Source organism: Scophthalmus maximus, chromosome 8 (assembly GCF_022379125.1).
Source record: "Scophthalmus maximus strain ysfricsl-2021 chromosome 8, ASM2237912v1, whole genome shotgun sequence".
In the NCBI taxonomy this organism is placed as follows: Eukaryota; Metazoa; Chordata; class Actinopteri; order Pleuronectiformes; family Scophthalmidae; genus Scophthalmus; species Scophthalmus maximus.
In genome coordinates this window covers 4,674,438-4,696,403 of record NC_061522.1, presented here as the reverse complement: position 1 = coordinate 4,696,403, position 21,966 = coordinate 4,674,438, and the positions used below count along the sequence as shown (strand labels likewise).

Sequence of the window (21,966 nt, the reverse complement as noted above, 5' to 3'; positions counted from 1 at the left end):
ACACAGATACATATACAAGAAAGGCTGAAATAGGAAATCTGGAAATGACCAGAACTACCAAGCATATATACCTGAAGGGGCAAGAAGATGGATGGCAGTGTCACAGCAGAGGATGGATGAAAACCAATAAAAAGTTCATGCTTATAGTAGCTATACTATCCATTCTTGGCATAGGTTTCCATGCTCTTTGCAATACTATTAACATTTAGAGCCTCAGAATTTAGAAATTGCTTTAATGATTGTGGAGAAAGTTCCCAGAAGCAGAATCAGCAAGGCAGGATTTGTAATACAAAAGAAGACTTCACGAGTCAAAAGGCCGGACATAGGTCAGAAACAGGTAGGCAGTCACTGGAGGCAACCAGGCAGGCCGCCAAAATTAAAAATAATAACCAGCTGAGGTCAGATAAAAGGCAGGAAACAAGGATGCAGTAGATCTTTTTTTTTTTCCATGGGCTGACATTTTGACTTGTCATAGCAGGAAATGTACAGGTGTAACGAATTTCATCGGTTCCGTTAGCAATGGCTGATACAGCAATGGCTGATACCAGGATGCTGGACCTATAGCTCATCTAAATGGAATGTAAGGGTTTTCTATAAGTCATGTTATGATAAGTCAAAATGTCTGCTGTGAAAAAAGATCTACAGATTAGACCAGGAAAAGATTAGAATCATTTAGTGCGGCCAGCGCAGGTTGGGAAATCAAGTAGAGCTGCAACAGTTTACCAATTAATCTATTATTAAACGATTAATAAATTAATCGCCAAGTATTCTGATAATATATTCAAGTTTTTATGAAAAAAGGGAATATTCTATGATTTCAGCTTCTTACATATGAATATTTTCTGGTTTCTTTGCTCCTCTTTGACAGTAAACTAAATATGTTTGTTGTGTGGACAAAACAAAACATCATCTTGGGGTTTGGGAAACTCCATCTGCATTTTTCACAATTTTATGGACCAAACAACCAATCAATCAAGCGATAAAATAATCAAAAGATTACTCGATTATGAAAATTATCATTAGTTGCAAGCCCTAAAATCAAGTTGGTGCAGACAGACTGCAAGTGGATGGACATTATTATTTTTTTCTGGATCAGGCAAGTCATAGCAAAAGTCATATTTTTGGTACTAAACTTATATATATAATATCCATATATATATATAACATATAATATGGAAAAACGTGCTTAGGAGCAATGTGAATGGAAAATGAAAGGTGGGATTTGAGATGAAAGCAGGAGGGACGTGTGCAGACAAACAACAGAACGGGGAGAAGGGAGGGAGAAAAAAAAAATGCAAAGAATAAAATAAATACAGAAACAGAACAATACACAATTTGAGCGCATATCCTTAGTTCAGCCACTATCAGCTAACACTGTACCAGCCATCGTCAGCTGACTGCTCAGCTGATCCTCTTCCTACGCATCCCATTGGTCGCGCGCTTTATTTAAACTGCGTTAACTCCGCCCACTCGTCTCGCTTTAACTTCACGCCACTTCGCAAATTGTCCGACAAGAGAAGCAACACGCGGTTCGTGTCCGCGCTTTCAACTCACCCTGCTGCTGCTGCTGCTGGGAGAAGGAGAAAGAGACGTTCTTCTTCTTCTTAACTCTTTTGTCCAGGAAGAAGCCACCAAGAGGGAAACACCAGACCGCCGCAGCCTCAGTCCCGCATCCGTTCGGTCGCTCTGGGGTCCGGGCGTCTTCCCGCCTCTTCCTCGTGACCGACACCGCGCGTTGCCGGTCGATGACGTCACTCGAGCACCTGCGCGAGTGCGTCACAATCACGCGCGCGGGGAACCGAACGCAGGGAAGTGAAATCAAATGATCTTTCTTTCTTTCTTTCTTTCTTTCGTTCGATCTCCCGCTTTTTTTGCAATCTCGCCAAATGTAAATGGTATAAGGACTTTATTTCATATAGCGCTTTTCTACTGGTGTTATTGACCCACTCTAGTCACATTCAACCATTCACAAACATTCATACAGCGCTTTTATTTACCGCGCGTTTTTTTTTTTTTTACTGTCACGTGCATACACTCCCGGAAGAGACTCTACCTCCTGAGCCACAGCCGCCCTGAGATGTGGGGAATCAAAATCCCAGCAGCTACTGTAGATATGGGCATTAGGGCTCAAACTCACGATTGTTTTCATAGTCGATTAATCCGTTGATCATTTTCTTGATTTAATCGATTCGTCATAAAATGGTGAAAAATGTAAATGTTTTTTTGCCCAAACCTCAACATGATGTTTTGTTTTGTCCACACAACAAAGATATTTAGTTTACTGTCACAGAGGAGCAAAGAAACCAGAAATTACTCACATTAAAGACGCTGAAATCAGAGAATTTTACTTTCAGAACTACTTGAAGCGATTAATCGATTATCAAAAAAATTGCCGATTAATTTATTTATCGATTAGTAATCGATGAATCCATTCACTCAGTGTGCCCGAGTCAAACCAAACGTTTGAGAAGTAAAGCAAAGCTGTTGTGTTTTGCGATGATAATGTGTAATATTCTACACACAGTATCACACAGTTTAATAATCTATTTGTTAGAAAAGGTTGTTTTTTTTGTCGAGAAACGGATGTTTAATTTTATTGAATTATGATATTTTCATTGTATTGTGAATGTGTTGCATCATGTGCTTTTTAACTACTGCTCTCATACAAAGCCAAAATGTCTGCTGTGGAAAAAGGTCTTTAGATCAACAGTCGCCATAATGACGAGCACATTATATCTCCCTCTTGGGCGGCTGTGGCACAGGAGGTAGAGACGTTCGTCCTCCAACCCGAAGGCGGTTTGGTCCCAGCTTCCGATGTGTCCTTGGGCAAGACACTTAACCCTAAATCGTCTCCGAAGGCTCTTCCGACAGTGTAGGAATGTGACATAAAAAAGCGCGGTAAATTGCGGCGCTGTATGAATGTTTTTGAATGGGTGGACGTGACTTTCCTGTAAAGCGCTTTGAGTGGTCTATATGACTAGAAAAGCGCCAAATAAATACAGTCCATTTACCATATCAATAAACTGTAAGGTCTCTGCAGGTTTTACATCTGACACCTGTTGCACTTTGTTTCTAGCGACCTTTCATAGCCGCGCCCTACTGCGTGGGATCTCCAGTGCTTCAGATATTCATTAGTTACATTTTCTTTTCTACTCACAAACTAAAAACATACTTGAAAACGAGAAGCATGGACCGGTGATGCACTCAACCCCCCCCCCATCCCCCACCACCACAGCCCACGCTCTCTCTCTCTCTCTCTCTCTCTCTCTCTCTCTCTCTCTCTCTCTCTCTCTCTCTCTCAAAGGGGAAGGCTTGGGTCTCTCTCCGCTCACTGCTGGCCTTCAAGTCCCAGTTGGCCACTCATGATGGTCAGTCCACCTACGCCTCTAAGTGTTGTTGCCGGAGGCAGAAATGCACAGGCAACAATCATCAGAATACAGAGAAGAAGGAGCCACCACACACATACAACAACCCCCCCACACCCCCACCCCCTAAACATATGCACATGTATATGGAAAAATTGATTAGCATAAGCATTTTGAAAAAGCCTTTCACACTTTCCCTTTCTGTGTCTCTTTTGCTGACGATCAGGTTTCTCTAGGAGCAGCTGGAGAACGTCTGAGATGAAGTCAAGACACATCTGGAGTGAGTTCACCTCATTTATACACACACAAAAACACAACTATTTCTGCGTATGTCACATGTGAGTTCAGGTTAATGAAATACCTATTTGCAACTTATATTGTGTGTGTATAACAGGATTGTTCACCAGAGAAAATAATCCAGGGACAGGAATTGTTATGGTCACACTGAAAACCACTGTCAATGCACTTCGACTCAAAACACTCTGGGTTGGGCTTCAGAAAAATATATCTGTTTTTAAAATATACTCACAACTGTCCTGGTTTTCCCCTATTGGTGGGGATGTCCACGTCTGAGAATTAATTTAAAGGTCCCACATTGTAGAAAGTGAATTTTCATTGTCTTATTTGATTATGAATATGTAAAAACTGTGAGAAAAACAAAGCAGGTATTCAGAAACTGACACAGATGACGTTTTCAGGTGTTTTGTTGTAAAAAGCACCAGGCAAAGGCAGGATGATGAACTGGAGGAACCAGCTGAAAAGCCTGAGGAGCCAGCAGACAGAGCTCCTAAGCAAAGGTTTGTGCAGCCATATCGTTTTCCTCACTAAAGAACGATCTTGCAAAGTCAAAGGGGGAGATCCTGGTTTTAAGTACATGACGAGTAATTGATTGGCAGATGTGGACAAACAGAGGAGAACATGGGGAACCACTCGCAGGAATTGGTTTCTTCCAACTAAAGATCTGGTTTATTTTCATTTGATTTCCATGAAGGGCTCTCCAATGATTTTTTTTTTCAGCTTTAAATCTTTTAAATGCTTTTCTTAAGCCAATGGTTGGATTACTGTTATCATGCTGTTTAAATTTCCCAGTTTTAACAGTCATTTTGTTTTATGAATTAGACCTTGGAATGTGGTTGTGTGTGTGTGGACTACAAACTTGCTAATTCACAGTGAAGGGAAGATATCCACCGCCTGGAGTCAGAAAAACGATAAGCTGCTTGACGGCTTTGTCTCCGTAGCTGCTGCCCAGGCAAAGCATATTTCTGTCATGATTTCCCCCTATATGCCGCTGTCACGCTGCCAGCGGTAGACGCTCCCTCCATGCTCTTGCCTTAACATCGCCACTGGTTTCTCGTCTTCAGTCCCAATGAATCCCCTTTGAAAAACTTCCCACATCTGGCTTTGACAGAAAGGTTTACTGCTCCTTCTCCTGGTAATCCACTCGCCATATTCCACTCTCGCTGTCCCAGATGGCCCATCACACATCTGCCTGATTTTGCCCAATGGTCTTGAATTCCGTGGCCACATATGCTTCCCCGGCTGGCCTGAACACAGATTGGCACTATCCCGGTTTGCCGGTACGGGTGCAGCAGCCGAGGACAGTCAGTTGAAGGTTGGTAGGGTTCATTGGGCTCCACCGCTCCTGCAATGGACCCCGATGGACTGCAAGATGATCCAGGCCCAAGGCTCTGGTATTTGGCTCCACACCAAATCCAGCTGGAGCATTTTAGTCTGAATTTGCTCATCTTTTTGGCTCAATTCGGCGCCAGCTGACGTCAACATTTGTATCTGCAGATGAGTTCAACCAAGCAGAAGTACTCTGCAATCCATTGCCTGTGGTCTGCAACCGATTGGCATCACTCCAACCAGTTCTTAGAAGAGCTGCAGATGATATTTGGTACTTAAAAAAACGTAAATATATCTTCTTATGAATATCAAACATTCAAAAAAACACCAAAAATGTCAGTAAAATATGGGACCTTTAAAACATTTTTTATGAAAGGGCTCTTATTCAGATTGTTGATCTTCATAGCAATGAAAGACTTTTTACCTTTTAGGATTTAAAAAAAACCCTCAAAATTCCGGAGGACCAGTGCTGCCTCCATGTCAACAAAAGTGAGTGTTGTATGTACTCCACATGTACAAAACACAAACATAAACAGTATCTTTAGCTCTCATTTTCCACTGCTACCACTGAAATCCCCACACTGACATTATCGTCAAAGATTTTGGAGCCATAATGGCACTAACAGTGTGATGGTCTGTAACGGCCTCTTTGTGCTGTTCCCAGGTGTGTGTGTGTGTGTGTGTGTGTGTGTGTGTGTGTGTGTGTGTGTGTGTGTGTGTGTGTGTGTGTGTGTGTGTGTGTGTGTGTGTGTGTGTGTGTGTGTGTGTGTGTGTGTGTGTGTGTGTGTGTGTGTGTGTGTGTGTGTGTGTGTGTGTGTGTGTGTGTGTGTGTGTGTGTGTGTGTGTGTGTGTGTGAGAGAGAGTCAGTCAGTCAGTCATTTGGCCACCCAGCGCTCCTTCAGTGGTCCTTTAGGAGCTGCAGCAGATGGTCAATGGCCTTACAAAGCTGGAGTTTCCCATTCACAGGAAAAATATACCTGCACATGATAACAAAATGACCAAACAGGGACACTTAGGCTGAAACATACAAGTACACAATCAGGCACACACCAGTATATTCATTGTGGGGGGGCCCCATTTGAGTCAGTTTGATTGTCGTTTGATTAATTGACTATGTATCACGAGTAATATTTCATCAACAGTCGCTTGATCAAAGATTACGTCAGTTTTGTTATCAATATCAGAAAGATGTTTTAACAAAGGGAGCTCCGGTAACATCTTGGGAGTGATGTCACGTGTCACATCAGGGAATTATAAATCGTTTTTGTTTAAATGTAAATTTTAAACATCAAATGTATCATTTCTTTCATTTCTTTCATCGCACCCCATCCCAATCTCCTTTTGTGTAATTGTGTAACTCTCCAATTATTGTCTATTCATTGAACAGTTTTAATTGATTGTTGACAGGAAAATAATTGCTTATTGATTCCTCACTGTATCGCTTGATGAAGTTGTATTTCACTTGCTCATTAGATTATTGAGTGGCACTGATACCCCAGTGGGCTGAAGGGAATGGACCAGAAAGGAAAGGTATAAGCACATAATTTCAGATTCAAAGGATTTCACAATCCAACCCTCTACTCTTAGACCAAGTCCATTCAGACAGACTCTTTCGACAATTCCGCCCTCTAAGATGCTGGTTCCCGTCATCCAAACAAATAAGCTCACTATTTTTCCTATCCCCAGAGGAGCAAACGACTGCTCATTGTGTTGAAGCGTTGGGGTTCAAAGAAGAGTCGAGAGAGGTCTGAGATGCAGTTAGGACGGGGACTGTAATCACAGCAAATCATAGATCAAAATCCAAAGTATTCAGCTGAGTGCCACATAGTTATACGATTTATACCAATGGAAGTGCACCAATGTCAACCATTGGTGCGTACGTGCAACATCACACGCAGCTTGGAACATAACACCTGTTATGAAGCTTGATGTTTTTGTGGAAACATTTGGTTTTCCCCGAAATGTTAGATTCGGTGATCTTCCCTTTATCAAACCAATGTTCTGATGCCAACATCCAGCTACAACATTCCCCACCACCAGACTCGATCAGCAGTTGGCTGATGGCCAAGCGGGGAGTTTGTGTTATTGTCTGATTATTTGATTAATCCCCATAAGCAGGTGTTATCCCCGGATAAATCTTTGCTGAGCTAATCTATGTTTAATCAACAACAATAAATTTCTAAACTACTCTCCTGATTTATATGATTACATGTGCTTTTCCCCCCCTTTTTTTCAGTTTTCGAGTTGTTAATGGCAAATAAGTGGCACAAGTGTGCTTTTGGCTTTTAAGAGCTCGAGGGGGACCTATAAATACATCACAGGAGTGGAAGAGTTCAGCAGTAAATATTTGCAGGTTCACATGTTCACTCCCAATTCCATCTAGCATCTCTCTGAGTGAACTGACGGTCGAACAAGCCCCACCGACACTTTTGCCAACACAGAAAAAACACTCAGTTTCAGTTTTCCGCATTTGACAGCTCATAAGTTCAGACAAACTTTTAAACATGGAAGAAAATCCTGTATGGTAGAGCTCATGCACGCTGTCCTCTTATTCAGCAATCTCTGTGTATCTGAGAAGGAACAACAGTTCAGTCTAACAGTCTGCCTTTATTTCGTTATTGGCAGTACAATATTTAATGCACCCTCTGGCTACGCTGATAATAGAAAGGCCATAAAAAGTTACATCCTCAAGACGAGCTATTGTAAATTGTTCCGTGGACTGGGCCAATTAGCTTGATGTTGCCACTGCTTCCAACATGCCACAGTGCCTGAGTACCTAGTCTACACTATGAGCACCCCAAGAATTTTACTCTCCGAACCTACGTATGGGATTTCCTGTGGCACTGTGAATTTCCGAGGTGTTAAATTGGGTACCAGAGTGTGCCCTGGTGCCCAAGGTGTAAATTAACCATCATAGTCTAAAAGTACACTTCCCCAGATCAAATGACATCATCTCTGCATTTTTTTTTTTTTTGTGTGTGTGCTCCAGGTTTCTGCGGTTGAGCTCGGTCATATTGAGGAGTCGTCGTACCCGCTGCTTCTCTACATGCGTTATCCCCATCATGCCAGACTGCAGCAGCACAGACAGACCTGTGTGTGACGTCCACATCACCGCAGTGAAAGTCAACTTCTGCACGCTCGGATGCCCAAATTGGAGTAAGGATTTCATGAAACCCGCAGGTTAGTGCTCGAGTGTAAAAGGCACAGCATCAACATTTTGGGAAACTCGCTCATTTGCGCTCATGTCAAGAGTTAGATGAGAAGAGTGATGCCAGTCTCACCCCAGCACAGTCAATAAGAAGGCCAGCAACTCTAAAGCTCAATGGTTTAAGTGTAATATAATACTTTTTGGTCTAATATATGCAGATAACTGGTTGTATAAAACAACACTTTGCAGTTTTATGGAGGATTGTGTCCTGAGTCTTTTTTGTCTCTGTGATGTTGCCAGGCAACCATCGGAGTCTGTAATGCGTGTCAATTTTGCTCTTGAGTTTTTGTACAGATTAAACTAACATGATGTAGATGTTGTCACTGATGGACTAACTAACTAAGCAAAGCTCTTTCCCTATGATTCCAGTCTTTGTGCTAAGCTAAGTTAATCGACACCTTGCCCCAGGTTCATATTCAGAGAGGAAATAGAAAACTTTTGGGCTTAAACTTGTCATTATGATGTTGAAACTGCCACAAAAGCATACCACCCGGAACCACTAGGGACACGAAAGTTTTCTGTTGCCTCTTTAACAAACAGAAATGACAGAGGTATTAATCTTCTTACAGAACTGTCAAATTAAGGACATGAAAAATGTCTTGAATCATAAAACACTTATAAGAGTGTGAACAGATGAAAATTTTTGTCATACTTATCACTTTGATTTTATGATGTATATTGTTCCTGAATGCATTTGAAATGTGAATTATTCAAACCTTTACCTGTGCTGCGTAACTTAATTTTGCTCTGAATTAATGGAGAGATTTTTCGATTTAAGTTCATCTATGTCAACCAAAGTTGGGTCTTTGCTGTGGACTGAGGGCTGACGAGTTTCACGACGGCTTCAGAACTTCATAAACGCCCTCTTGCAATTAATTACGATTTAGTTATCGAATCATTGACTGACCTTTTCAAGCTAAGGATTAATCGCTGATGGAGCCAAGTGAGAAAGACGCAGCGATGCATCACTCCGAACTAATTGATTTCGGCTGCTGTACCCGTGAACTTTTCACTGTGATCAGCACTGTGACAGGAAGTAATCGCCCATCAATTTTTGAGATGAGTGATTTTCAAAGGGGCCTACTAATTTGATTGGCGTGATATCATACCGCCGCCACGGTAGACGTGTAGAGGATCATCCCTAAGCTTGCGTGAGGTCCTTGCTCAACATACTGCCCCTGGCTGGCTGTAGGAAGCAGTGCCGTCTGTGGGAGAGCTCATTCCAGGTCACCCACTCTCTGTGGGCGAGAGAGGGTGGAGTGTGCAAGAGAAGGAGTGAGAGAGAGAGGTGGAGGGTAAAAAGACAGACTATGGAGAGAGAGAGAGAGGTAATATCTATAACTCAGTAAACGTCAGCTTTCACACCGTTCTGTTCCAGATAGAGCCCTGAACATTCCTTCTTTCCTTTTCTCCTTTATACTTTGCTGCCATTTATTGACGGGAGTGATTCATTTCCTGAGTCTATATAAAGCCGTGTACTGTAGCTACAATGCCATGTCTTTGCTGTGGCGTTGGCAGCGGTCGGAGAAAGAGAGAGAGTAAAAAAAAAAAGAAAAACAGCACAGAAGAAGAGTCATGATCGTTGTATAAAAGACAGAAATGTGTTTTGTGGGCTCGCCTCTCCTCCTGAGCACATCACACGCTAATTAGGCAGAACGCAGCCCACCTACTTTCTTTACCAACCAGCTTACTTCCAGTTGCGTAGAAACATTCACTAGTGAATCATACTTTGTGTGTGTGTGTGTGTGTGTGTGTGTGTGTGTGTGTGTGTGTGTGTGTGTGTGTGTGTGTGTGTGTGTGTGTGTGTGTGTGTGTGTGTGTGTGTGTGTGTGTGTGTGTGTGTGTGTGTGTGTGTGTGTGTGTGTGTGTGTGTGTGTGTGTGTGTGTGTGTGTGTGTGTGCGTGCGTGCGTGCGTGCGTGCGTGCGTGCGTGCGTGCGTGCGTGCGTGCGTGCGTGCGTGCGTGCGTGCGTGCGTGCGTGCGTGCGTGCGTGCGTGCGTGCGTGCGTGCGTGCGTGCGTGCGTGCGTGCGTCAGTGTCTTGATGACTGTCAAATAAGCCCCTCGTGTGTGAAGATGATGATGAAGATGCCAGTGGATTGGATTTTTAAAAACTGGACAACATGCTGTTGTTAATAGTCAAAACACTTTTAAAGTGTGCCCTCAGGTCTTTTTTTTCCTTTAAACCAACTTGACAGTTACAGATCTTTTAAGGACTGGGCTTCAGTTGGCCGTGCAGCTAATTAGCAGGGAGCGCCTTTAAAAATCTTCCCATATATTAGTTGCATCAGCAGTGAGCCGCGGCTGCAGCAGGGGATCAGGTGGGGGCCCTGTACGTCAGTCTGTGAATGAGTGGCTGGCGTCCCAGCATTTTGGCGCGGAGGCCAGTTGTTTATGAATGGACACTTGTATAAAACACGAGCCATATGTATCTAGGCTGTGCCTCTGCCGTAGCAAAAGTGGTGACACGCTGAAAAAGTCAGTTACCATGGATACAAACATTGCCCACATCATTTTTTTTTTTTTTTTTTTTTGTCAGAGGCATTGTGTAATCGCTTTCTCTTCCCTGCATGTAATTTATTTATCTATTTATCCACGTGTTTATTTGTTTCTCTATCAGTGTGTTTGTGAGCTCGCCTGCTGGTTTCCCTGCTTGGGAGTTTCTTTAATTGGACTCTCTTTTCCTTTGTTACGCTGATTCATTCGAGGAATATTGGAGGACAGGGCTTTTCGCCATTAGCCAAACAACATAAGTGAAATGAGCTTCCGTCTTCAATAATTATACAGGGTAATAATAAAAAATCTTTAGCGCGCCGTTGACGCACACTACACGGCGATAATGGCTCTCCCTTGTTTCGCAAATACTTCATAATCACACACTTCAGTGAGGTATTAGCAACAGCCCGGTGAAATGAAATCAGACGGCAGAAATGAAGAGGTGAGCGCAGTTGGCTCGTCGGGGCGTTTGGAGTGAGTAATATCTTCTGGGTGATGGATTAGTTTCAACCTTGTATGGTATAGTCTAAATGTGTGCGTGTTCATGGTTTGGTATTTAAAATCGCGTGTTGCTCTGTTCATCATCGAAAACCTCCTCGCAGCATGCAGAGGGTCTCGATCCAGTCCTGTGATAAACTGTGTCTGAACTGCGAACCATCTGATCCGTGTGTCTGACTTCAATCTTCCTCCTGAGGACGAAACTCGTCGATCCTCTCACGAATCAACTCTGACCATCGGGATGCTGGAGGAGTCCGATCTTTGACTTTGTCGACTGAGCCAAGCGATTATAAAACACACACACACACACACACACACACACACACACACACACACACACACACACACACACACACACACACACACACACACACACACACACTCCGCCCCTCACTGCTTAAACAGCGACAACTGTCTACAGACAGGGCAGGGCTGACTCACCATACAGTGCACAAGTGCTGGTGTGCACCCGGTGAACGCATACTATATGAGAGAGAGAGAGAGAGAGAGATTGACTCTAATGTCTGTGTGGCACGCAAAATCCTGAAAAAAAAGGTCATGTCCCTGAAATTACTATAGGGAGGTCTTCAGGCATGCATACTCGTGAATGAGATTATGCGTAAAAAAAAGAGCTTATTTGAGGAGGCCCTGCAAAGATGTATGATTTTAATTTCTTTGGCAACAGCTTCATGTTTAAATATAGAATAAGAAGTAGTTCAGCCCTATACTCTACTGGGGCTATTTTTTTGGCTAATGGGACTCAACAATTGAAAGCCACTGTCACATGGCACCGAACAGCATTCTTCACATTTGCCGAGAGGCTGCCCTGGGTCGGGCTTGTCCCAACAGGATGCCTGCAAATGGGTACATAGCAGGAGGAGTTGGTGTGGATGGTACGAAAGAAAGAAAGAAAGGCAGAGCTGTTACATTTGGAACCCCAGGATTTTTCTGTTTTTCTCAAAAGAAAAAAGGGACCATCATCCACTCTTCCAGTGGTCTTTCTCCCTCTCTTTTGTGTCCACGTTATGCAATCATCTGTTTCTTTTATTCAAAGCCTCCAAGGCTCAGGCTCTGATGGAGGAGGATGGAGGACCTCAACAGGTGAAGATTTTTTTGTATTCTAGGGCTGGAGGAGGAGGAGGAGGAGGAGGAGGAAGAAGATGATGATGAGGGTACTGAAGCGTTCTTTAATAATAAGCCATCTGATCTGTTGACAATGCCTCAAAGTGTATAACTCTGCTCGTGACAGCCAGTCCTAGTAGAGCCCCGGCCCTGCTAACATGACCCATGCAGTTTCAACACCATCTGTCTGCTGTGGGACTCCAAGGCAACACTCGGAGGGAGAGATGTGGGGAGAGGGATGGAGGGAGAAGGAAGGGGGAGTTTTGTCAGGCTCCCAGAGGACTCCCTGCGCTGCAGTTTTGATCTGCTAATTATGTTTAATTGAGGCTGTGTAATTCACCAGCGGTTGCCTCCATTTCCTCTTATCTGTAGATTTTAACAAACTCTGGCGCAGACGAGAGAATATGACAAAACATCATCATCAGCAAAAAAACAAAACAAAAAAAAAAGACAAGCGTCTCGGCGCAGCAATCTTGCAGCGACTGGGTATTTTAATTTTGCAGAAGTGAGGTTCTCTCTACACGGGGACCGGTAGATTGGTTTAACAGCAGTTCGGCGGATATTGGAAATGTTTTATCTCTGTGCGCATGTGGCTGCTCTGGTGAGCGGAGGCGCGACGCGGTGACTTGTTTGATGCCGAGACAATTGGCACACACACTCACACGCACTCTCTCTCTCTCTCTCTCTCTCACACACACACACACAAAGAGAAAGAGACACTTGCGCAATACGCGCGCACGCAGTTGCGTTTGGCACCAGGTGATGCCATCATCAACGACGGATGATGGTGTGTGCGCCATACCTCGCTTGCGTCTTCTTCGAAGTTGCGTGTGGAGGAGACACGCGAGGCAGAGACAGACAGAGACAGACAAACCCCCGACAGGCGCAGGCGAAGAAGAAGAGACAGATCAGCTTAAACGAGCTCTAGAAAGTTGGCGAGTCGCTATTTCTGTTGAAGGGCGAATGGCGAAATGTCCATAGCGCGGCGCGCGCGCGCCCTTTTTACTCTCGTCATCTTTTGATATTTTTTGATGGGAAGATGAAGTCACTCAAGTCTGCCCCCCCCTCCCCTCCTCCTCACCTCCCCTCCCCTCCTCCTCACCTCCCCCCTCACCACCTCATCATCTTTCTCCCGTCCAGGCCCCGGTGCCCATATGTTTAATTAACCAGGCCGATGTGTAAGTACCTTCAGCCAGCGGAGCGTGGGCGGGCGGGTTGCGGGGTAAAGAGGCTGCCGGAGAACGTCTCCTTATTTCTCTCCGCCGGGGCGCTCGGTGGGCTGCCGGAGCATCATCTCTCGGCGCGGGGGGCAACGACAACAACTCGAGCCGCTTAAACTTGTTCCGAATTGTTTCGGGTCATTTATGTTCTTGGGGGTGAGCGCGTTGCTCGCCCGATCGAGGAGCGCGTCAGGGAAGGAACGGTGAGAGAGAGAGAGAGTGTGTGTGTGAGAGTGTGTGAGTGTGTGTTTAATATGTGTGTGTCCTGGTGCTATTTGTGACGGAATCCCCCCTTCGGTCTCTAAGAATCCGCGAGCGGCGCGAGGAGGAGGAGGAGGAGGGCTGGAGAGGAGGAGGAGGAGGAGGCGCGCGGACCTGTCCACGAGCCCTCACTGCGGAACGCGCGGGGCTGCCGCTGGAGATCCCAAAAAACCAACGGTGGTTCTGGATTCTAGAATTTAACTGAGTACCCCGCACGTCAGCGAGGTTTTTCCTTCTTCTTCTCCCCCCCCCTGGCACCTCTTCTCCCCCCCCCCCTCCGTCTCCACCGTTCAGTAGGACGGTGTTTTGACAGCTTTTAACCCGGAGGAATACTACCTACCCACCGGGGGAGAGAGAGAGAGAGGTGGTGGTGGTGGTGGAGGATGGAGGAGGTCTTCTGAGGCAGACAGGTGGATTTATCCGTGTGGTGGTGTGTGCTTTTTGGGGGGGTGGCTGAGGGGGGTGAGGGGGGACTGGATGGAGGAGCTATTGATGGATTAATCTGACGGGGGGGAGAGTCGTATGTGACTCCCGCTGCTGCCGAGGGCACCCGAATGGAGTAACAGGCTGCAATGTCATCTCCACCTGGCCGCCTGGAGAGATGTGTCACGGGAATGGGGTGAGTTAATTAGCAAATTTTCTACTAGTCGGCATGTCAATTAATGTGTTTATTCGATTATTTAGTCAGTTGAACTCTCTCCTCTTTGGCTGACGCGGAGATCGAGCAGCAGTCTGTCGGGGGGAGCTGCGGCTCAATAGCTGCCGCACACACACACACACACACACACACACTCACACACTCTCCTCACTCTCCTCCTCTCCTCTGGAAGTGGAGCACTGTGTGGCGCGGGGCGCCCGGGGTTTGTGTTCCCCTCTCTCTCCGCTCCTGCGTTCGTTTCGGCCGAGTCCTCGACACACAACCTGCTGCATGCCCTACATACCGCGAGTCCGGTACCGGAGAGAGGAGCGTGAGGGGAATATTCACCAGGAGCCACAGGCTGTTTTTAACGCGCTCTCTCTCTCTCTCTCTCTCTCTCGCCCCCTCGCACGCACGCACACACACACACACACACACACACACACACACACAGAATATCCTACCTACACTATTCTACGATTTTTTAACTTGTGTCTTCGTCACGCATGCTTCCCATCCAATAAGCCCGCGTCTCAGCATCCCCGAAAAGACACATTCGCGCGCGCGCGCGCACACACACACACACACACACACACGCACGCACGCACGCACGCACGCAAAACACACACACACACACACACACACACACACACATACATACATAAATGCTAATGAGTCACGGGGAACGCAAGGAAGACGCGCGTCCTGTTATTGGACAAGAGTCGAATTCAACAAGTCTGCGCCTTCGCGAGCTGCGGCGCGACAAGCGATAACGGGCGTGCGTGTGTTTGTGTGTGTGTGTGTGTGTGTTTGTGTGCGCGCGCGTGTGTGTGTCCGTCCTTGTGTTGCAGATCAAGTTTGAACACTTTTGCTCCGGTTTCGTTGACGCAGTGAGAAGGAACCGAAATGCCAGTGAGCGGACGGGTCACGGTGGCTGCGCGCACGGGCGCTCGCGCCGCGGCAGCACAGCGCAGCATTCGCCGGCGCACGGACTCCGCAGACGGAGGCGCAAAACCCCCGCGACCGCAAACCCGCCGCAGCCGCGCTTTGTGACACCGAAGGTAAGCGCCGCCACTGGTGACGGGAGATCAGGCGGAGGATGGGGAGGGGGAGGATGAGGATGGGGAGGAGGAGGAGGATGAGGATGAGGATGGGGAGGAGGAGGACACGCCGTCAGACACGGGGGCTCCGCGCGTCGCTGGGCGGCGCTGTTGCATCACATTCTCCCCTCGGCTGCTGCTGACGAGAGGCCCCGTAATGAATTCATATCTCCAAATTACGGGTTTTTCAGGCCTTTGAACGCAGTCACGTTGTAGAAACCCTTTTTTTTGGTCTGCCTTTTTTTCCCTCCCGCGTGCCTTGCGGTGCCAAGTCTGACACACGGCAGTGTCTTCTCCTCCCTCTCAGGAACGCAGAAGCCATCGCACCACACACACACACACACACACACACACACACACACACACACGCACACAGATGTTACATGCAGGGCAGCTCTATAACAGTCTGACTTATCGGAGTTGCAGGCTACAGCAGTGTGTGACATGACACAATATATAACTCGCTAATACCGTAAGTCTACCATCAGACTAATTTTGACAGTTTTGCAAAGCGATGCCCTGGTTTTTGAAAGGCTGAATATTGTGTGCTCTTTCAGCCAAATGATCATTCATGCCTCAAAGCCTACCACCAGACTCATTGTGGTGTTTGGGAGAGAGAGAGAGACTGATGATGTGCTCAGCCCTGGACCTATTTTCCTTGAATAGTGGGATGACACAAAAGGGGATCAACTCTGTAGGGCATATGAACGCGATAGAGTGGGGAGGGCGACTGTCTGGAGCTGTTGCTATCTTCATTAATATAAATATCCTGTGCCGAGCTGCAATGAATTCTGGGCGCCATGTTCATAACACCTTAATAGCAGGCCTTGTATACTTTCAAACTCCCCTTGTTTTCTTGCCTGTTATCGCTTTCCCTGTTTCTGTTGCGCCATACATTTTCATCAGCCACACAGTCGGCCTGCGATTAAACACAAAACAACCGAGACGGAACTAAAAACAGGAAAAAAAGCACGAAAGTGTAAAAATTCTCCGTGATGCGATGCGTACAATATTCCCCCGTCCCATTATTTCGCTCCGGCGTGACACGGTGTGGGAAATGATGCGTCGGGACGCATCACGCCGAGCTGCTCGCCGAACCGTGTCGGTCGTTGGCCATGCAGGTTATAATGCGGCACAGAGTTCAGAGGTCGCCGTCCCGAAGCAGCTTCGCCGTCGGAAATGGAGACTTGTGCTTCCGTTTCCCTGCAGGTGAAGCTCTTCAATCCCCAACAGGGGAATGAGCGGTTCTCATCATGACGTGCTGCCTTTTAACAACATGGCCCTGGTGGGATTTGCTTTGACGGCACCTGCGTGGAACTGGGTGATATTCGCACCAACGATAAGGTCTTGTGGTGTATAGCTTTACATGGCGGCAGAGATCTAACAGATGTCTTGTATTCTGCGAGGGTAGAAGCCCAAACGTTTGGCCCAAAATCTATGCCTGCAAGTGGGGAAAAGTTTCAGAGAGCAGTCGCACAAAAGTCTCCATATTTTCACGAAAGGTCCATCAAATCTATTTTCATATTTTTTACCACAGCTGAACTGTCTGTTTCACGGAGGCGATCCGAAAGTATTGCAATTATTATCCTGGACTCAAATAAAAAGGTTTCATCCACAAAATAGCTTTCTCATGAAATTGTGTCTCTGATCATAACATGTGATTATTCGCCATAATCTTTTCGGGTATTTTTTTCTCCCTCCCTAGAACTAGATGTGTTGTTCGGTTTAAGTTATTTCAGTCACACACGCTAGAATAAGATTCCTCACATCCTCTCCTTTTCTTTTTTTCCTCTCTCGCTCCTTTTTCATGAACAAATGGAGGATTTTAGGTAGGAGTAAGCACACACGATTTCAACCCAGAGCTTATGAGGAATAATTACAAAGATGCTTAAAAGAGGGAGAAGCCAAAGACCCTGTGGGAGGAATGTGCACCTTCCTGCCCTGCATTGTGGCTCTTTCTGTCCTGAAGGAGGTATTGACATATCCCGCGATAGGAGCTACGGCAAATAATGCCTTTTATCTGCACGGAGCGCAACATCCAGTTGACAAACTGCATCTTTGGGGGGGGGGGGGGGGATCTGTGATGTGGTTCTGCCTGGAGCTTTAAAGCCAAACCACGTGCAGTCACAGAGCCTCTGGCGTGGCCTTTAGCCGTCATCTGCTGCGCGAGTGCTTTCTGTGAAGTCAATTAGACCTGCTGCCGTGCCCGTACTTCCATGGTCAGATGCTCAGAACATCCGCCACATTTCGACTCTCAATGACCAAAAGCAGAATTCCTTTCCTTGTTCCCCCGTCAGGAGATCGGCAGGCCCATGATGCCCTCGCAGTCGTGGCTCGTCTTTGCACAGGTCGCACGCTGCTCACGTGAGCTGCGAGAGAGGACGTATAAATGAGCGTTTTCATTTTCCTGCTCGTAGCAATTACCAGTGCGAAGGACTGAGTGACATATGATAATGACTCATTTGACCCCTGCTGGTCCTCTGTATATCGATGCGAATGTGCCGCCTCGTGCACAAGTTAATAACCCCAAAAGCCTCTTATGACCGCGCTCTGTTTAATCATTTAATCAAAACATAGTCGGTGGTCTCATTTAATGAGTTAGTCAGCCACAGTGTGATCAAGTAGGGTTTGACTAATTTTGTCCTTTTTTTTATAACTGATATTTTTAGAATGAACTTGATGTTCTGTGACGACGTCCATTTGACCCATTCATACGCAAGCGGCCCTTCTTTGTACATGTTCTGACGGCGCTAGTTTTACATTCATGTATACAATTTCAGTAACTGTGTCATAGTAGTATTTGCCATTACGGTACAGTGGTCTGACCTGCACATGGGCATTTGACTTATTGTTTATAGCGAGTAAAGTGCACACCTTCAGTGTATCTTTAATGTTTCTTAAGTGCTTTCATCTTCTTCAGATTGCAGATAAGTGTTATCCAGTTCCAGCCCACTTTTTCACAAACTTTACTGATGGGATTTGCGTAATCTTGTTGGAATAAATCAGAAAATTGTGTGTGTGTGTTTTGTTTTTTTTCAGCCCGAGAAATAATAATTCTCATTGCTCGGGCTAGGATTTGGATTTAAGAAATCAAATCCGACTTTCAATCGATCTTAAAACTTGTATCTGTGTTTTTTTCTTCCTTTTGACCCGGAGGCAGATGGTTTTGATGCTGAAGATCAGGATAATAATCTTGATCCTACTTGAGAGGTGGTTTCAGGGTGCGTTTAGAGACACGACAAGCATAATAGAGCGGAAACCAAGATATTGCCCCCTATACGCCTGGAATATGAATCAAAAGTAGGATTTCATGTTACTATTTTAACCAACAAATCTGTCAAAACAGTCTCTCTACCCTGATGCCATTGTTGCAGATGGAAGGGACCAGCTGGATGGTGGATGAAGTGGCCTTTTGTACCTTTTATATACAGTAAATAGCTTTGAATTAATGCCTTTACTGTGTGACATGTTGCAGAATCGTTTTTTTTTTTTTTTTTTTGTAGGGGACGACGTTGGCCATTCAGTGACATGTTGAATGTTGCCCTGAGGATCTTATTCACTGTACAGTAGACTCCAATAGAAGGTCTTTCATACCGTTTTCCCTTTCTTCACACAAATCCCCTTTCACCAAACAGAATGCAGTTATTGATAGCATTATTTATTGAAGAGATGTAGGACAAACGTTAAGTGGGTGCTGAGAAATTTATGCTGAGGCCTGAAGTCCTCGTCTGTCAACTCTCTCACCGAGACTGCTTGGTGTAGTTTGATTCGGGATCATGCCATATGAATTATTAAATAGTCGAAGCTGCATCAATGGAATTTTTTTTTTTTTTTGGGCCACTTGACCGCGGCATTACAAGGTGTAAACACAACACTGACGAATTATCACCTCGTAAGCGTGTCGGCAAACAACTGCTTATTTACGCCGGCGGGCACGGAACAACATTGGCGTTGGTTTCAACGTCACTAGCCGACCCTTCCAGGCAGGTAGCGCACACGTCCCGTGTTTATCGGAGCCTCTGCGCTCAAAACAGCTGCTGCCAGTTCGATGTTGGAAATTAGGTTGACGGGAGCGGAGTGACTGAACCCAAAAAAAGTGAATCTGCCGACTGGAGGGGAATCAACAACAATGACAGCAAAGCGAAAGAGCTGAGAGGAACCTGCAGGGCAAACAACACCTTAACTAGTACATGTGACCATTGGATTCATATTCCAGTGTTGATTAGTTCAGCTTTAAAAAAAACAAAAACAACCTTTGCGTACACCTCTTTTGAAAGAAGGAAATGCGACATGTCTATCGATTGTCAGGGGTCATTGTTCAGAATACGTCGAACGCAGACGTGCTCGCCTTTGATGCCGCTGTTCTTCTTTCAGTCGACAAGCTGAAGGCTTTTAAAGTGGTGTATGTGTATCGTCCCCCCCCACCGAGTCTATTCCAATGCTGTGCTTTTGAATTAGCTTGATCAGTATAAAGCACAACATGTGGCTTTGAGAGTGAGAACATTTCCAGCCCCCTAGGAGGCTTAGTCGTTACCTTAAATGATGCCTTCTGCACATTGTCGGTCGGCGGGGTCCCCCCCCCCCGAGCTCAGACGGAGGCTTAGGTGTCTGAGAGCGGCCGGCCAGTCTTTTTGATCCACTTAACGCCCCCAAAACCCCATATTCATATTTGATGCTTTTACGGACAACAGATTTGGGTTCAGACTGATTTAGCACTGGCCCAGTTAAGACATCCGTCAGCTTTTTAAATCCAATTCAATTAAGCTTTTCCGTGGCTACGAGGAGAGAGCCAGGCCTATAAATGTACCAGTGTTATTATATCAAGAGGTGGTCTCACTGATTCCAGGAAAGATGGCTGCTTGAATCCGCACAAATTCACGTCTCACATATGTTACATCACAATTATTTCACTGTGTTACGGAGATGATTAATACTTTCTTCTCTCTTTTTTTCCCTTTTACAACGAATCCGATATTATTACGCCAGAGGAGATAACATGTGCACAGTAGGGCGTTTTTTCCTTAAGCACTGGTACTATAGTGCAGCACAATCCCGTTCTTCTGTCACACCGTCAGTCTTTTGGCAAAAGAGGGTGCAAAACGAATATTGTTATTCAAATTCTCTTGACAATGCCAGCGGCAACGTCTTGAAAGAGGAAGTCTGGCTCTGTGTGCTCAGTGCTAACTGTGCCAGTGATGTGAAGTCAGTAGTCGGCTCCAGAGCACATACTGTGAACGTTGTCATGAGCTGCTCCTCTCGGGACTGATAACTCTCACCTTGTCTGTCTGTTGGACGTTTAACTTCCTGTCTGTTGTTTATTGTCTTGTGATTCACCTGTGTCCAGTTATCCCTGTTCCTCTTTAGGCTCTTGAAAGCTCCAGAATGGTTTGGACTGCATGTGGTGCGGCAGCAGTGATGCATTTGAAGACAAAAAAAGGGAGCAATGCCGATGTAGCCTCTGTTTGAAACCGCCTGCATTCATCAAATTATCTCAATCATACTTACCTGCCTTAGCTGAGCGTCTGCATTTTGGGACCAGAAAAATAAATGACACTTGTCAATTTTTTGTTGAAAGACAAACAACTTGTTTTCCTTGTGAGTTGTTCTTTAGTTTGGAGAGTTTGTAGATGGATTTGAGGGTTACAGGCCCAAAACACATTGTTTTGTTAGTGAGCACGAGGTTAAAGTTGGCTAGAAGACGTCAATATCAACACAAGCACGTCTCCCCTTTTATTGCTAGTTGGCTACTGTACATTTGTGGCTCGTTGGTTATAGTCACAATCACTGTCATGTCACCGATAGCGATAAGTGACGTCTCTGTTTAATGCAAATGTAAAATGTTTTTACTCCACATACATTATTCGATAGCCAGCCGTGTCCCTACAGGTGTGAACCAAAGAAGTTCCCCATTTTGGATGAGTTGCTCGAGAGTTGTTTGAGCTTATTTTCTCCATAAAAAAGGAATGCTGTCAAAATTAAGCTGTTTTATCCATTATTGATTGGGTGAAAGTCATCCGCGCTTTTATCTCTTCTCATTTGCACCTGCTGCAATTCAGTGTTTTTACGTGGGTCAAAGGACTTCCTCTCGTCTCTGGTGTGTACAAACACAGCACCTATGAGACTTCCTGGAGCACTGACTCCGCTTTTATTGATTCTGCTGTTGATTTTTTTTGTTTTTTTGTTGTGGGTTATTTACCTGTTTGCCAAGCACAGTGTAACTGTGGTTTGAAAATAACTATATAAAATGATTGGTACTGTAATTATCTGCTTGTAGATTAACCAGTAAATCTGTTCGCAGTAATTACATTTTTTGAAATAAAGCCCAGGCCCCAATTTTAACGGTGCACATTGGTGCTAAATTCCATTTTCATACTCTCATCCCGGTGCACTGATGTTTGGAGGATAAGCTGCTTACATTGGAGAAACAAATTGATTT

At 45.4% G+C, this 21,966-nt stretch overlaps 2 protein-coding genes across 2 annotated transcripts in view; one reads left to right on the top strand and one right to left on the bottom strand.

Annotated features, from left to right (window-relative positions):
- Positions 1 to 1,707, bottom strand: part of myo15ab (myosin XVAb) — a 55,186-nt gene extending 53,479 nt beyond the window's left edge. The window contains exon 1 of the mRNA XM_047333891.1: positions 1,555 to 1,707. The gene's annotated coding sequence lies outside the window, so the exon portion shown is untranslated. The remainder of the gene's footprint in view (positions 1 to 1,554) is intronic.
- Positions 1,708 to 14,271: 12,564 nt separating this feature from the next.
- Positions 14,272 to 21,966, top strand: part of grin2ab (glutamate receptor, ionotropic, N-methyl D-aspartate 2A, b) — a 93,498-nt gene continuing 85,803 nt past the window's right edge. Inside the window, exons 1-2 of the mRNA XM_035637956.2 lie at positions 14,272 to 14,412; positions 15,282 to 15,491. Of these exons, the coding sequence (XP_035493849.2) occupies positions 14,395 to 14,412; positions 15,282 to 15,491 (228 nt within the window). The 5' untranslated portion in view covers positions 14,272 to 14,394. The remainder of the gene's footprint in view (positions 14,413 to 15,281; positions 15,492 to 21,966) is intronic.